This window comes from Microtus oregoni, unplaced genomic scaffold (assembly GCF_018167655.1).
Source record: "Microtus oregoni isolate MIOR12 unplaced genomic scaffold, Mior012 000003F_ref0000135, whole genome shotgun sequence".
Taxonomy (NCBI): domain Eukaryota; kingdom Metazoa; phylum Chordata; class Mammalia; order Rodentia; family Cricetidae; genus Microtus; species Microtus oregoni.
Genome location: NW_024543062.1, coordinates 49,551,563 through 49,565,763, shown reverse-complemented (window position 1 = coordinate 49,565,763; position 14,201 = coordinate 49,551,563). Strand labels below are relative to the sequence as shown.

Here is a 14,201-nt window from a genome sequence, read left to right as displayed (position 1 = left end):
GCCCCCCACTGCCCGGCCGCAGACAGTGCTCTTCACCACAGAGCCTAAGGCGATTCCTTCTTTACTAAAAGTTGTGCCGCCACCACCCAAACCAGGATAGCAAGCAGCAGACGTGGCCATGACAGCCCCTGTCTTTTACCCCTATAGCAAAGGGAGGTTGTCTGTTCTCGTTGACTGTGGTTCAGCCTCACAGTCTGCTCCCAGGTGGCTGACATCGAAGGCAAGGGGCTCCGGGCCACCAACTTCTGGGAATGAAGAAGGCAGTGGGGCGGGTAGACAAAGTTTTACAAGGTAGGGGAGATGAAGAGATTCTAATTCCTCTACATAAAAGTTACAGGAGGTAGGGAAATTTATTTAATATTGATCCTTGGTAGCTAGCCACGTTTGATAGGAAAAATTAATCCCGTTTTCTCACAAGCTGGATGCAGAGGCGTTGGTACTCTGGGGACTAAGACAGGAGACTCTTGTAAGCCTAAGAAGTAGAAGCCAGCTTAGGCAATATGATGAGAATTTATCTCAAAAATAAATGCAGGAGGTGGCTGGAGAGATGGCTCAGAGGTTGAATGTTTACTGCCTCTACAGAAGGCCTGGGTTTCAGTCTCAGCACCCACATGGCAGCTCACACCCTCATGTAACTCTGGTTCCAAGGGATCTGATTCCCTCTTCTGGCCTCTGCAGGCACTGCATGCATTTGCTATACCGTAAGTACATTCAGGCATTTAACATCAAGAAATAAGGGTTGAGGGTATGGTTCATTCAGTGAATTGCTTTCTATGCAAACATGAGGGTCTGAATTTGATTCCCAGCACACATGTAAAGTAGTTAGGTGTTGTGGGGTTAGAAGTAGAGACAGATGGAGCCTTAGGACATACTTGCTGATATATCTTCTCTGTTGAGTTCTAGGCTAGTGAAAGACCTTGTTTAAAAATATAGGGCTGTCTCTGAGGAGCAACATCGGCTTTGTTCCCTCATGGGCACACATGCTTACACACACATACATGCACACATATACACATATACACACATACATACACGTGTATGCGTGCACATACCACATACACACACAAATATCACACATATGTACAGAGACACATATATGTGTGTACACACACACACACGCCAAACCATGAAGAGCCACTTACAGAGGCTTCTGAAGGCCAATGAGTTTATCTTTCCAGAAGGAAGGGCATGAGTGAACCCTGCTGATGGAGACACAAGTGTTCTTGGTTCTGTCCCAAGAATGCCCTTCTATTTCTCCAGGTGATGACTGAGCTTGGTGGAATGGGCTGCTTGACCACACAGCAGTGTAGGGAGTGCGGATGCCATGCTCAAGCAGACCACTGGCTTCTGGTGAGCTGCTGCACACAGGGCCAGCCTCGGAGGGAGAAATCCTCCTGCCCCGCTTCTTCCTTAAGAACCAGACCCTCATTTGTCTTCACACAGCCTTGGCCTGGAGGCTGGAGCCTTTCTCAGCACTTTATAAAACTCTAGTGACATTTGAACCTGTGTGTAAAAGATGTTAGTAATGTGGTGTTTGAGGGCTGGAGCCGTGGCTCAGCGGTTCAGAGCATGGACGCTGACAGAGGCCCTGCATTCAGTTCCCAGCACCCCATGGAGCTGTATCTACATCTAGGGCGCTCACGCTTGCTCCCTTCTGATCCTATGGGCACCTGCACTCCCCTGTTCACCCCTTCTCCACATATACACAGAGTTAACAGTAAAAATCTTTAAAAATGAATGTTTTGAAAACACTGAACAGTGCGTTTCCAGATTTTACAGACTGGCAGCTGTAGTTCACCAGTGATGCCAAGAGGCAAGTCCACACCTTGAGGGGAACACAGGCGGAGGCAAGGCCCTGGCTGCAGTTGCTGGAGAGGCAGTGTCCTTTCCTGCCTCCTGTGGGTGGTGCTCATTTATGTCCTGTGTCAATGGCCTGTGAGTGTTTCCTGTGAATTCCCCTGGGTGGCCCAAAACACATCCATTTTGTTTCCTTCCTTTAAAACAAAAAGGGTTATTTTTAGTTGTGTGTGTGTATGGGTATGTGGATGTGAGTACCATTGTCAGCAGAGTCCAAAGAATGGTTTTGGATCTTCTGGAGCTGGAGCTAAGGTGACCCGACATGCATACATGTGTTCCTGATGCCCCTCCTCACCGCTCGGCCACCCTGCTTTTCTTCACCCTCCCCTTCCCTTCTCTCCCTTCCCTCTCTCTCCCCCTTCCTTCTTGTCTTCCTTTCTGTGTGGGACACAGGACCTCATTATGTTTCCAAGGCTGGCCCGGATCTCCTGATCCTTTGCCACCTGAGTTTTTAAAATGCAGAGTTGTTTCCTCCGGGGTGATGAATGGAGTGCTTTTTAGCTATGAAGTTTTTCCATTGATTTCTTGTGTGCATGTTTATGGTTTATGTCTGTGGACGTGCATACCTGTGCATGTCCATGAGGGAGGCCAGAAGTCAAAGTCGGCTGCTTCCTGTCACTTTCCCTCTAAGTCAGGGTGTCCCAGTGAAACTAGAGCGCTCCAGTTTGGCTCTGTTGGCTCCGGTGGGGGGGCTGCCTGTCTGCACCCTCCTGTGCTGGGGTTACTGAAGTGTGTTTGTTGTTGGAGTGGAGTTGAATGACAAACACTTGACCAACAGACCCTTCTCCCCAGCCCTGAACTTGACCTTGAGTTATGCAGTCTTTACAGGCCGGGATCCAAGTGCTATTTCATTCATGCTGGAGTCGGCTGTTTGAGGAGAGGAGACCCATTCCAGTTGAGACGTTCATAATTTTGGTTGTGCAAGAAGTGGCCCAGAAATTGAAAAATGTCATAGTTTGAGTTACTGTTGCTGTGCTGAACCACCACCACCAGAAGCAGCCTGGGGAGGAAAGGATGGTATGCCCTGAGCCACCGTTCATTGAGGGAAGCTGCGGCAGGAGCTGACGCAGAGGCCATGAAGGGTCCTGCTTACTGGCTTGCTTCCCCTTGCTTGCTCAGACTGCTTTCTTACAGAACCCAGGACCGCCAGCCCCAGGATGGCATTGCCCACCTTGGGCCAGCCTCTCCCTTTTTGATCACTAATTTAGAAAATACCCTGTAGGCTTTCTCTACAGTCTGATCCCATGGAGACATTTTCTCAGTTGAGGCTCCCTCCTCTCAGATGACTCCAGCTTGTGTCGAGTTGACATAAAACCAGCCAGCACAAACGTGGAATTTGCCTTGGCGTTCACTTACCATTGGGTGGCTTCAAATTTAGTACTGTGTGTTTTGTGTGAACACAGCACCGTGTGGAAGAAATCAGAGGACAGCCATGGGTGCAGGCCCTCCCTCACCTTCCACATTTTTTTTTGAGGCAGGGTCTCCATTGCTTATTCCACTGCGTACTCAAGTTCGCTGTCCCTGGAGCTTTTGGGGATTTTTCTCTTTGTCCTCCATCTCTCCATAGTCAGCTAGGATTAGAGGCTCATGCTATACACCCAGCTTTCTATATGGCATCTGGGGATTCGAACTCAGGTCGTGCACACTTGTGCAAACTTTTCTGTGTGTGGGTGCACTTGTGTGTGCAAGAGCATAAGTGTGTGGAAGCCAGAGGACAATCTCTGGTGTTCCTCAGAAGCCACCCACCTTGTGTTTTGAGAGGTCTGTCATTGAGACCAAGGGCTTGCTGAGTAGGTAGACTGGGGCCAGGGAACATCAGAGTCCTTCTCTTGTACCCCACCCAGTGCTGGGATTACAGGTACACACCACCAAGCTCGATGTTTTCTCATAGGTGCTGGGAACCAGACTCAGGCCCTCATGTTTACATGCATGGTTCTCATTGTGTTGACAGAGTCATCTCTCCAGCCCCCACAGACAGACTTTTAAAAATAGGTTTATTTTTAATTTTGCATATGTGTGTGTGTGTCTAGGTGCCCAAGGAGGCCAGAAGAGAGACTGTGAGATTCCCCTGGAACTAGCGTTGTAAGTGGTTGTGAGCAGCCCCAGGTGGGTTCCGGGAACTGAACTCCAGTGAGCAAGAGCAGCAGCACTCTTAACTGCGGAGCTCTCTCTTCAGCCCCCAGCTTTGTTCAAACAAATAACATCACAGCTTCTATTTCCTACAGCTTGGTTCCTGCCCTCACTTCTCACTTCAGGGTACATCCTGCACATTTCCCAGGACAGTAGGTAGGGATGTTCCTTTCTCTGTAATAGTCGTGCATGCCAAACATGGGCTCTTCCGTAATTTATACAAGTATTTCCAGTTAGTGGATTTTTCCAGATTATTGCATTATATGTGAACAGCCCCCAAATCACTTTCTTGTACACTTACATTTCAGCACATGGGATTTATATCTTTGCCAGTAGTGTTCCTTTCCCCATATATGTGTGTGTGTGTGTGGGGGGTTTGCATGAATGCCAGCACACATTTGTATAGAGGTTTACATGCCTGCATGTGTGTTATCCCTGCATGCAGATGCCCTGGGTTCACTTCTGGTGTCTTCCTCAGTCATCTCCCACCCTATTCATTGAAACAAGGACTCTCAGTTGAACCAGGGCCCACTGATTGGGTTAATCTAGCTTGCTCTGGGGGACCCCCATCTCTGACTTTGATCACTAGGACTTCAGACAGGTTGCGTGACATATACATGGACTCTGGGGATCTGAACTCCTGCCCTCACATCTGTAAGGCAAATGTGATGTCCCCTGAGCCATCTCCCCAGCCCTTCCCACACTCTTGACAATCCTTTTAACTTTAGACAGGCTAATGTTTTGCTTGCATTTTCTTAAGTAACAGCTAAGGATGTGGCTTCGTGTATTTATTAATGATATTTGCCTTTCCCCCAGTGAGTTACTTCATATTCTTCCTATTTAAGAAAGTTAGGTGTGGTGCTGCACACCTGCAATCCTAGCACTTGGAGGTGGAGGCAGGAGGATCGGGAGTTCATTGCTCATAACCAACCTGAAGTATTGGAAATCCTGTCTCAAAAAACCTCAAATGAAAAAACAATAAGAAAATAAATAGAGTTAAGAATTGGGCTGTTGGCCTCCCGGGCAGGACTCTGCATATCGCTGATGTCGCTGGCAGAACGTTGCACTTTTTCAGTGTTAGCTTCTGTCTTCCCGCTTCCTCTCGCTCTGCGTTTGGCCTCCATCCACTCCTGCAGCTGGGGAATTTCTTGGCTCTTCCCATCTTTGCTTTCTGTTGGGAACTCTGGTCTGGATTAGTCTGGAAGTTAAGTGATCATCTCCCTCTCGGAGCTCCGGCTTTGTAGTGAGGCTGGGTTTTCCTCTCTGACCCTTCCCTCAATGGCCGAGTTCACAGTCTGCTATCGTTGTCATCCAAACTGCACACGCAAGGTGGTGCTGAACCAAGTAACTGGACGTTCATTTGTTCCTCCTCTCCCCTCCCTCTTCTTTCACTCCCCCACTCTGTGTGAGTGTGTGTGTGTGTGGTGGTATGGGAAGTCATTGACTCCTTGGGGGTCAGTTTCCACCTTCCACCTCGTTTGGGGCAGATCTTCTCTGATGCTGCATAGTCCAGGCTAGCTGGCCTGTGCGCTTCTGGGGACTCCCCCCTCTCTTTACCCCCGTCTCACCGTGGAGTACAGGGTGATAGATGTGGGCTGCTGTGTTGAGCTTTATGTGGGTTCCAGAGCTCTGAACTTAGATCCCCCAGCTTGTGCAGCAGGCACCTTGCTGGTTGAGCCACTAGCCACTAGCACTTGCTTTTAATGCTGTCTTTCCCATCCCGTGCTTTCGCGCCTGTCAACATGGCAAAGACGATCTGTGGGCCTGTGAGGAATGGCGTGCTCTCACGGAGAAACCTGCCACAGCCCTGGCTTCATGAGCTGTCCTCATGAGAGGATATTTCCTCTGCACTCATCTACCACTTGTCTCTGTCTGGTGCTTGCTGAGTGTCGTAGACAGAGCCGAGGGACGCACAGCAATGGTCCCAGCTGTGCCTTGGCATGGCTAAGAACGCTGAGATTGCAGGTGAGCTCCACACATGCGGACGATGCAGTACTTGCATCTTGTCAAGGGTGAGTCTAGGACCATGCTTTGCCTTCAGCTAAAAGCCTCTTCGGTTCACTTTAACTGGAACATTTTCAATTCTGTAGAACCAGCAACATTTCAGAAACATACATGTCCCTTCCTGCCTTAAGTAGAGCTTGTTTGGTGTGTCCTGGTGGTTAGCTGGATCCCTACACTGGTCATGCTCATTTTGATCTGTTAAAGCATTCTCGCCGGGCAGTGGTGGCGCACGCCTTTAATCCCAGCACTCAGGAGGCAGAGGCAGGCGGATCTTTGTGAGTTCGAGACCAGCCTGGTCTACAGAGCTAGTTCCAGGACAGGCTCCAAAACCACAGAGAAACCCTGTCTCGAAAAACCAAAAAAAAAAAAAAGCATTCTCCAACTTTGCCATCCCATGCTTCCTACCTTTATTCTCTATAATAAGGAAGTAGTGGGTGCCGGGCGGATTTTGAAAGATTTTTATTTATGTATACTTGTGTGTGAGTGTAGGACACCTGTGTGTGGGTCTCCTGAGGCCAGAGGAGGGCCCACAGCTGCCTGCCTGATGTGGGAACTGAACTCCTCTTACCGGGCACCCACTGGTCTTCCTTCTCCTCCTTCCAGACTCTGTGAGTTTAGCAACCAACAGTGTTGATTTTTTTCTGAACTGGTCTTTTCTTTCCCAGTTTCTTTATTACCGCTGTGTGTCTCATTTAGACACCTGGTCCCACATTCTCTAGTCATTTCGTGGCTCATTGGATGGTCAGACAGTTGTGTTTTGCTTTGAAGGCAATGGGTGATTCTACAAACACAAAAGCAAAGTCAGCCTCAGTAAATGGACTGTGTGTGGCTTAAACAGGGAGCAGTTTCTTTCTTTCTTTTTTTTTTTTTTTTGGTTTTTCGAGACAGGGTTTCTCTGTAGCTTTGGAGCCTGTCCTGGAACTCCCTTTGTAGACCAGGCTGGCCTCGAACTCACAGAGATCCTCCTACCTCTGCCTCCCAAGTGCTGGGATTAAGGGCGTGTGCCACCAATGCCCGGACCGGGGGCAGTTTCTTATCTTTCGAGCTAGGCCAGGATGTGGGCGTGTCAGGGGTAACTCCGCAACAACACTTGAGCTCCACCCACGTCTCTGGGCTTTCCTGGCTCTTAGCAAGACAGCTGCAGCTGTGACCTGGGTTGGAGATCTCATCTGTGGTTGCATGTTTCTGATTTGCACGTTTACAACAGCAACAAAAGCTAGGTCCGGTGCTTGGAGGAATGAAGGGAGGCTAGCAGCTTGTCTTCTCGGTGCCCACAGGGTGGCTCACAACTGCCTGTAAGTCCAGCTTGGGACCCGGTACTCTGGCTGCTGTGGGCACCAGCCTGTGCTGTACTCCCATGAAATTTAAAAGGGAGGGAGGGAGCCGGGTGATGGTGGCGCACGCCTTTAATCCCAGCACTCAGGAGGCAGAGGCAGGCGATCTCTGTGAGTTCGAGGCCAGCCTGTTCTACAAGAGCTAGTTCCAGGACAGCTAGGACTGTTATACAGAGGCAAAAAAAAAAAAAAAAGCGTAAACAAACAAAGAGACAAAGGGTGGGGAGGGAGAAAAGACTGGATATCATTCTGCCTCAGATTCCCTATGCAGCTGAAATAGACTTGAACTTCTGACCGTCCTGCTCCTGCCTCAGAGCACTGCGATTATTAGGTGTGTGCCTTCACACACGGTTTCTGTGGTGCAGGGGCCAAACCCAGGACACTAGTACTGTGTGTACTGAGCCACATACCCAGATCCCATTTTGGATGTGGAGCAGAGGTTTTGCTCTCCATGATTACAGAAAAGACTTCTGGTGATTATTCCCCACAGAGAAATTGACTTTATTTAAAACCAAACAAAACCAACCAACCAAAACCCCGGAGTAAACGGTGCTCGGGAAATTGCTCATTTGGGAAGTGTCTGTCATACAAGCGTGAGGGCCTGAGCTCAGATCTCCAGAACTCTTGGAGAAAGACAGGCACGCTGTGTGCAACTGGAATCGCAGCACTGAGGAATGCTGACACGGGGATCCTGAAACAGGCTTCACCAGGAAACCCTGCCTCAAAATAAAGGGGTACCGGTGGGATGGCTTCCTGTCCAGCTCATCTTCTAGAGTTGATTCTGGAGCCCACATGGTAGAAGGAGAGAATCAGCCCCTGCGGGTTGTCCTCTCACTTCCACACATGTGCACACACAGAGAGAAAGTAAATTAGTGTCATTTTAAAAAATTGACTACTTGCCTTCACATATAGATAGGCATGTGTATCCTGTATAGGCGTACCCACACTAAAAGTCCATACAGCACACACACACACACCACACATACATATTAAGTTCATATATGTAGTGCATGATTTGGTGTCTGCAGGTGTTTAAAAGGACCCTGCCCCCTCCAAGCCCAGCCCAACGTTGGTTCATTTCTACCGAGTTCACAGAAATGAGGTTGACTGAGAAGCTCTGGGACACTTAGGTGATGTGGGAGTTCCAGCCCCATTCGCCAGCCTCAGCGCTGAAAGAAACTGTTGGTGGCTGTAAACCAGGCCAAAGGTGTTTTCAAGTTCCCAAATCTCAGCCTTGTGGGGCGCCTGTACCCCTATTCCTTCTATTTCTATCCCCGCTCACATGTACTTAATTATCTAGTTAATTGCTTAGCTCACTCATTAAAAAGCACATAATTAGGAAGGGGGAGTGGGGCGATGCCTGGTGTGGGCAGGAACCTGGAGAAAAGCAAAGGAGTGGGGGGAAGTGAGAATGTGGCCTTGACTTTCACCAGCCCAAGGCCGTGCCTCAAGCCAACACCAACACGGAGGGACCCCAAATCATCTAGAAAACGATTAGTTATGTTTAGTCTGCCTGATTTCAAAGACAGATAAATACGTGAAAAATAGCATGCAAAACTAGGCTTGTGACCTTAAAGGTTTTCCTTGCAAGAGTGTGTAAATGGAGAGGAGGCCAGAAACGCACAGTTAACAGTGAATACCAGACCAAGTGTGGTGGCACATGCCTGTAATCCCCGCACTCAGGAGGCTGGGGGTGGGGGTGGGGTTCCTGAGTTCCAGGCCAGCCTCAGTGACACAGTGAAGCCCTGTCACAAAAGAAAACAAAACCCAACATCACTCCAACAAATGAAACAATACCCACAAAGAACAGCTTGGGAGTTGGCTCGGTGAGAATTAGAATCTGTGTGCAAGGGTGAATTGAAGACTGGCACCCCAGAACCTATGTGAAGAGCCAGGCATGACAGCCTACATCTCCGACTCTAGTGAGCTTTCTGGTCAGCCAGCTTAGTAGAAACAGCGAGCTCCTGGTTCAGTGAGAGACCCTGTCTAAAAGAATAAGGCGGTAGCCAGGTGTGGGGGCACAAGCCTTTAATCCAGCACTTGGGAGGCAGGGACAGGCAGATAGATATCTGTGAGTGCGAAGCAGCCTGGTCTACAGAGCGAGTTCCAGGACAGCCAGGGCTACACAGAGAAACCCTCTTTTGAAAAACAAACAAACAAAAGCCTGATGCCTTTTCTAGCTCACTGTCTCTGCTTTCTCTGTGGTTCAAGTAGTGAGCCCTTGCCTCCCGTCCCAGCCTCTGAGCCCTCGCCTCCTGTCCCAGCCTCTGCACACTGTCTGCTGTGCTCCCTGCCATAAAGGACTCTATGGAACTGAGCAAAACAAACCCTTCATTCTTTAAGTTGTCTTGGTCATTGTGTTTTATCACAGCAATAGTGACTAATGCAGGCGCAGAGGGAGGCAGATCTCTGTGAGTTCAAGGCCAGCCTGGTCAGCATAATGGTTCTATGCCAGTCAGGGCTACAGAGAAAGACCCTGTCTCAAAAATTTTAAAATAATTTTTCAAAAGTTTGAGGAACCAAGGAGATGGCTCAGCAGTAAGAACACTTGTTGCTCTTCCAGAGGACCCCCGTTCAGTTATCAGTACCCAGGTGGGGCAGCTTACAACTGCCTATAACTTCAGCTGTAGGGGATCAGATACCCTCCTCTGTCTCTGAGGACACACACTTATTTGATATACACAACATAGACACACACACATGCTCATAATTTAAAAAAATACAATGGAGAATATGACATCAAATACTTGATGTCAACCTCTGATCTCTACATACTACACACATACACTATATATACATACACACACTCTCACACACATATAAATATACATACATGTACAAACATACACATTAATTAACACATATACACTATACACATACTATATTCACACTATACATGCATATGCATACACTACACATACACGCATGCACATACTATGCACACACAAGTACAACTATACATACATATGCCCCACATACTATACATACACATACACAGCAACATACGCATACATGCCCAGGCACTCAAACACATACATGCACATGTACTCAAGCACATGCACAATGCATACTATACATGCATATTTGCATATACATGTACATATGCACATTATACACACATGTACACATACACTACACACACACACACACACACACACACACACAGTGTTTTAGGCATTCTGAGTGATTCTTTTTCAAGTTCCCCTGACTTTACTTTTTTTCTTAAGTTTGAGACTGGGGCTTATGTATCCCAAGCTGGCCTTGAAGGCTTGAAGATGGCCTTGAACTTACAGTCATTTTTCCTCTCTTCTCGGGTGTGCTGGGATTAAAGGCCATCACTGTCGCTTTGTCCATCAGGTCTTTTGACAACGTCATTTTTTCCCTCAGGGGTTGTTTTTGTCTCTGTTAGCGTTGATCAAGTCATTTTTATGACCCCAGTCTGAGAAGTCCAATGCTGCCTGTGTGTTGTCTTCTCTTCCATTCGTTCTCTAGTTTTGGGGGCTGGCATGGTGCGTGTGTGCTGCCTCCAGTGATGAGCTTTTGCCTACTCCCACAGTTGCCCCAATTCCAGCTCTTCGCGGCATGGTCATGCTGTCTATGTACTGCATGGTCATGCTGTGTATGTACTGCATGGTCATGCTGTGTATGTACTGCATGGTCATGCTGTGTATGTACTGCATGGTCATGGTGTGTATGTACTGCATGGTCATGGTGTGTATGTACTGCATGGTCATGCTGTTTATGTACTGCATGGTCATGGTGTGTATGTACGTCATGCTGTGTATGTACTGCATGGTCATGCTGTGTATGTACTGCATGGTCATGCTGTGTATGTACTGCATGGTCATGGTGTGTATGTACTGCATGGTCATGCTGTGTATGTACTGCATGGTCATGCTGTGTGTGTATGTACTGCATGGTCATGCTGTGTATGTACTGCATGGTCATGGTGTGCATACACATATGCATGTGGCATGTGCATGTATGTGTTAGTGGTGGTAGTAGGGAGTAGAGGCACATGGAGAAGAGAAGTGAGAATAAAGAACTGGAGATTGAAGTCCTCAAACTGTCCCCAGAGCACCTATTTGACTTGGGAGTCTTTGGGAATAGGAGCTTGAGCAGTTCACCTACTTCACCTCTGAAAGCTCCGTGGAAGCTGTTGTCATTTTAAAATTTGTGCTTGTGATGGGGAGATGGTGAGGTGGGAAGGTGGGAGGTGGGGAGGTGGGAGATGATGGGGAGATGGGGAGGGGGGAGATGGGGAGAGGGAGATGGGGAGGGAGATGATGGGGAGGGGGAGATGGGGAGGGGGGAGATGGAGAGGTAGGAGATGATGGGGAGATGGGAAGAGGGAGATGGGCAGGGGGAGATGGGGAGGGGGAGATGGGGAGGGAGATGATGGGGAGGGGGAGATGGGGAGGGGGAGATGGAGAGGTAGGAGATGATGGGGAGATGGGGAGATGGGAAGAGAGGGAGCTGGGCAGGGGGAGATGGGGAGGTGGGGAGGGGGAGATGGGGAGGTGGGTGTTGTGCACATGGAGGTCAGGAGACAGCCTTGAGTGTCTTTCTTCAGGTGCCTTCTCCTTGTGGGCAGTCTCTCATTGGCCTGGAATTCCACACAGTTGGCTAGACTACCAGGGCACTAAGCCCAGTTCCAGTGCCGAGACTGCAAGGGGCTCTGCGTGCTGAGTGCTGGGCGTAAAGGCAGGAGCCCAGGCCACCCCCCCAGGGGTGAAGGCTTGTGGTACCCTGCTGCACTTCTCCTTCTCACCATTGCCCTGTCCTGGCTCCCGGGGCAAGTGACTTCCGCGGCCCTCTTCTCCAGGCCCTTCTCTGTCGAAAATGGTTCAGTGTTTTTAAAGTGCTGGGGCAGGCTGGAGGAATGGCTTGGAGCTAAGAGGACTGACTTCTGCTCCCTAACAAGAGCCCCAGAGGACTGACACCCTCTTCTGGTCTCTGAGGGTACTGCAGTCCTGTGCAGCCCCCCCCCCCCCCATCATTTAAAATAAAAATAAAATATTTAAAGTGTAGGAATGGCAGATGTCATTTGATTTCAGCTGGGTAGAGTGCACACCATCTTTAAGTTCCTGTCTCTTTCACCTGTAGCTCTCATCTGGGCCATCTGTCCGTGTGACACTACCCTAGACCAGCAGGATGGCTGCCAACAAGGCCAAGAGCCAGGGCTCCCTGGTTCTTCACAAAGTCATCATGGTTGGCAGTGGAGGGGTCGGCAAGTCAGCCCTGACGCTTCAGTTCATGTACGACGAGGTAAGGGATGCCAGCACACCTTCCCCAAGTGGCTGTGCTGCTGTGTGCTCGTGTGTCCACTTCAGCTGTGTTCTGTGTCCTCCTCCTCACTTGTCCATGGAGGTTTCGAACAGCTTCAGGGAGAGGCAGTCTCAGCAGAAGATCCCGGTTGCTGGTGCGGTGGTGGTTTTAGCTGTAGTCCAAACAGAAGGCTGTATTGCCAGTGTTACATGGGCTTTCTTTGTGACAGGAGCTAGCGAAGAGAGAGATCTCTTTGTAGGTGCTATGGCTTGCATCTTTTATTCTTCTAATGTATGTGTGTGGGGGTGGGGGTGTAGAGGAGTGTGGTGGCCTTAAGAGGCCAGAAGAGGGTGTCAAATGTCCTGAAGTTATAGGTAGTTGCCCAGTGTGGGTTCTGGGAACTTGTTTGTTTGTTTGTTTTGGTTTTTTGAGATAGGTTTTCTCTGTGCAACCAGCCCTGGCTGTCCTGGAACTCATTTTGTAGACCAGGCTGGCCTTGAACTCACAAAGAGCCACCTGCCACTGCCTCCCGAATGCTGGGATTAAAGGTGTGCACTGCCACCCGGCTTTCTTTTCTTTTCTTTTCTTTCTCTTCTCTTCTGTCTCTCTTTCCTCCTCCTCCTCCTCCTCCTCCTTCTTCTTTTTTTTTTTTTTTTTTTTTGACAAAGTCTCCTGTATCCCAGGCTGCCTTGGAACTCACTGTGTAGCCAAGGATGGCTTTGAACTTCTGATCCTCCCGCCTCCCCCTGCTGTGCCACCACCCCTGGTTTCTGAGGCTTTGGGGATGCAGGGGCTTTGTGTGTGAGAGGTGAGCACTCCACCAACTGAGCTACTGCCCAGCGTCAAGTGCTGTGCTTTGAGTCTTGAATGTCTCCCACGGGAGGGGACCTGTGTTGAAGAACTGACTGTCAGCCTTCAGCACCTTAGGAAGTAGAGTTCAGCCAGAGGAAGTTAAACCATTGGAAGTGTTCTTAAAGAGATATTGTCACCCCAGCCGCTTCCTGTTTTTTCCCTCTACTTCCTGGTTTCTGCTGTGTGCTGCTGTGTGCTCTCACCACCGTCCTCTGACTCACCACAGGCCTTAAGAACTGTGAAGTGAAAACTGGGCTGGCTTGTCTCCATCTCCCAGCACCGAGACCACGAGATTGCATGGCCAGGCCCAGCTCCATATAGCAGGTCCAGGACCGAGCCCAGGACTTGTAAGGCACGCACTTTTACCAAATGAGCCGCCCGCCCCTCCCACCCTGGTCCTGGAGTTTAGGTGGAGATAAATCACCGCTGAGGCAGAGCTGTGGCTGCAGAGCAGGGAGATTCCTGTAGTTCTGGGCGGTTGAGGCATTGTGCCAAATCTGAGATCAAGTTCACGCAGAGCCCGCATCCTGTTTTCATCACAGCTGCAGACACGGGAGAGACTCAGAGCCTTGTCAGATGTTTTGTGCTTTTTAAAGAAAAGTGTATTGTGTATGTCTGTATGTTTGTGCAGACATGCATGACACAGCACACAGGAGGTCAGAGGACAGCATGAGGAGTTGATTCTCTCTCCACCACGTGGGTCCTAAGATTCAAAGTCAAGTTTTAGGGCTTGAAGACAAGTCACACTAAACCATC

General features: G+C 49.3%; 1 protein-coding gene across 2 annotated transcripts in view; it reads left to right on the top strand.

The window, feature by feature from the left end:
* The window catches only part of Ralb (RAS like proto-oncogene B), a 41,897-nt gene that overhangs the window by 14,185 nt on the left and 13,511 nt on the right, over positions 1-14,201 (top strand). For both annotated transcript variants that reach the window (XM_041649271.1, XM_041649273.1), the window contains exon 2: positions 12,432-12,593. In XM_041649271.1, coding sequence (XP_041505205.1) covers positions 12,480-12,593 — 114 coding nt within the window. In that variant the 5' untranslated portion in view covers positions 12,432-12,479. The remainder of the gene's footprint in view (positions 1-12,431; positions 12,594-14,201) is intronic.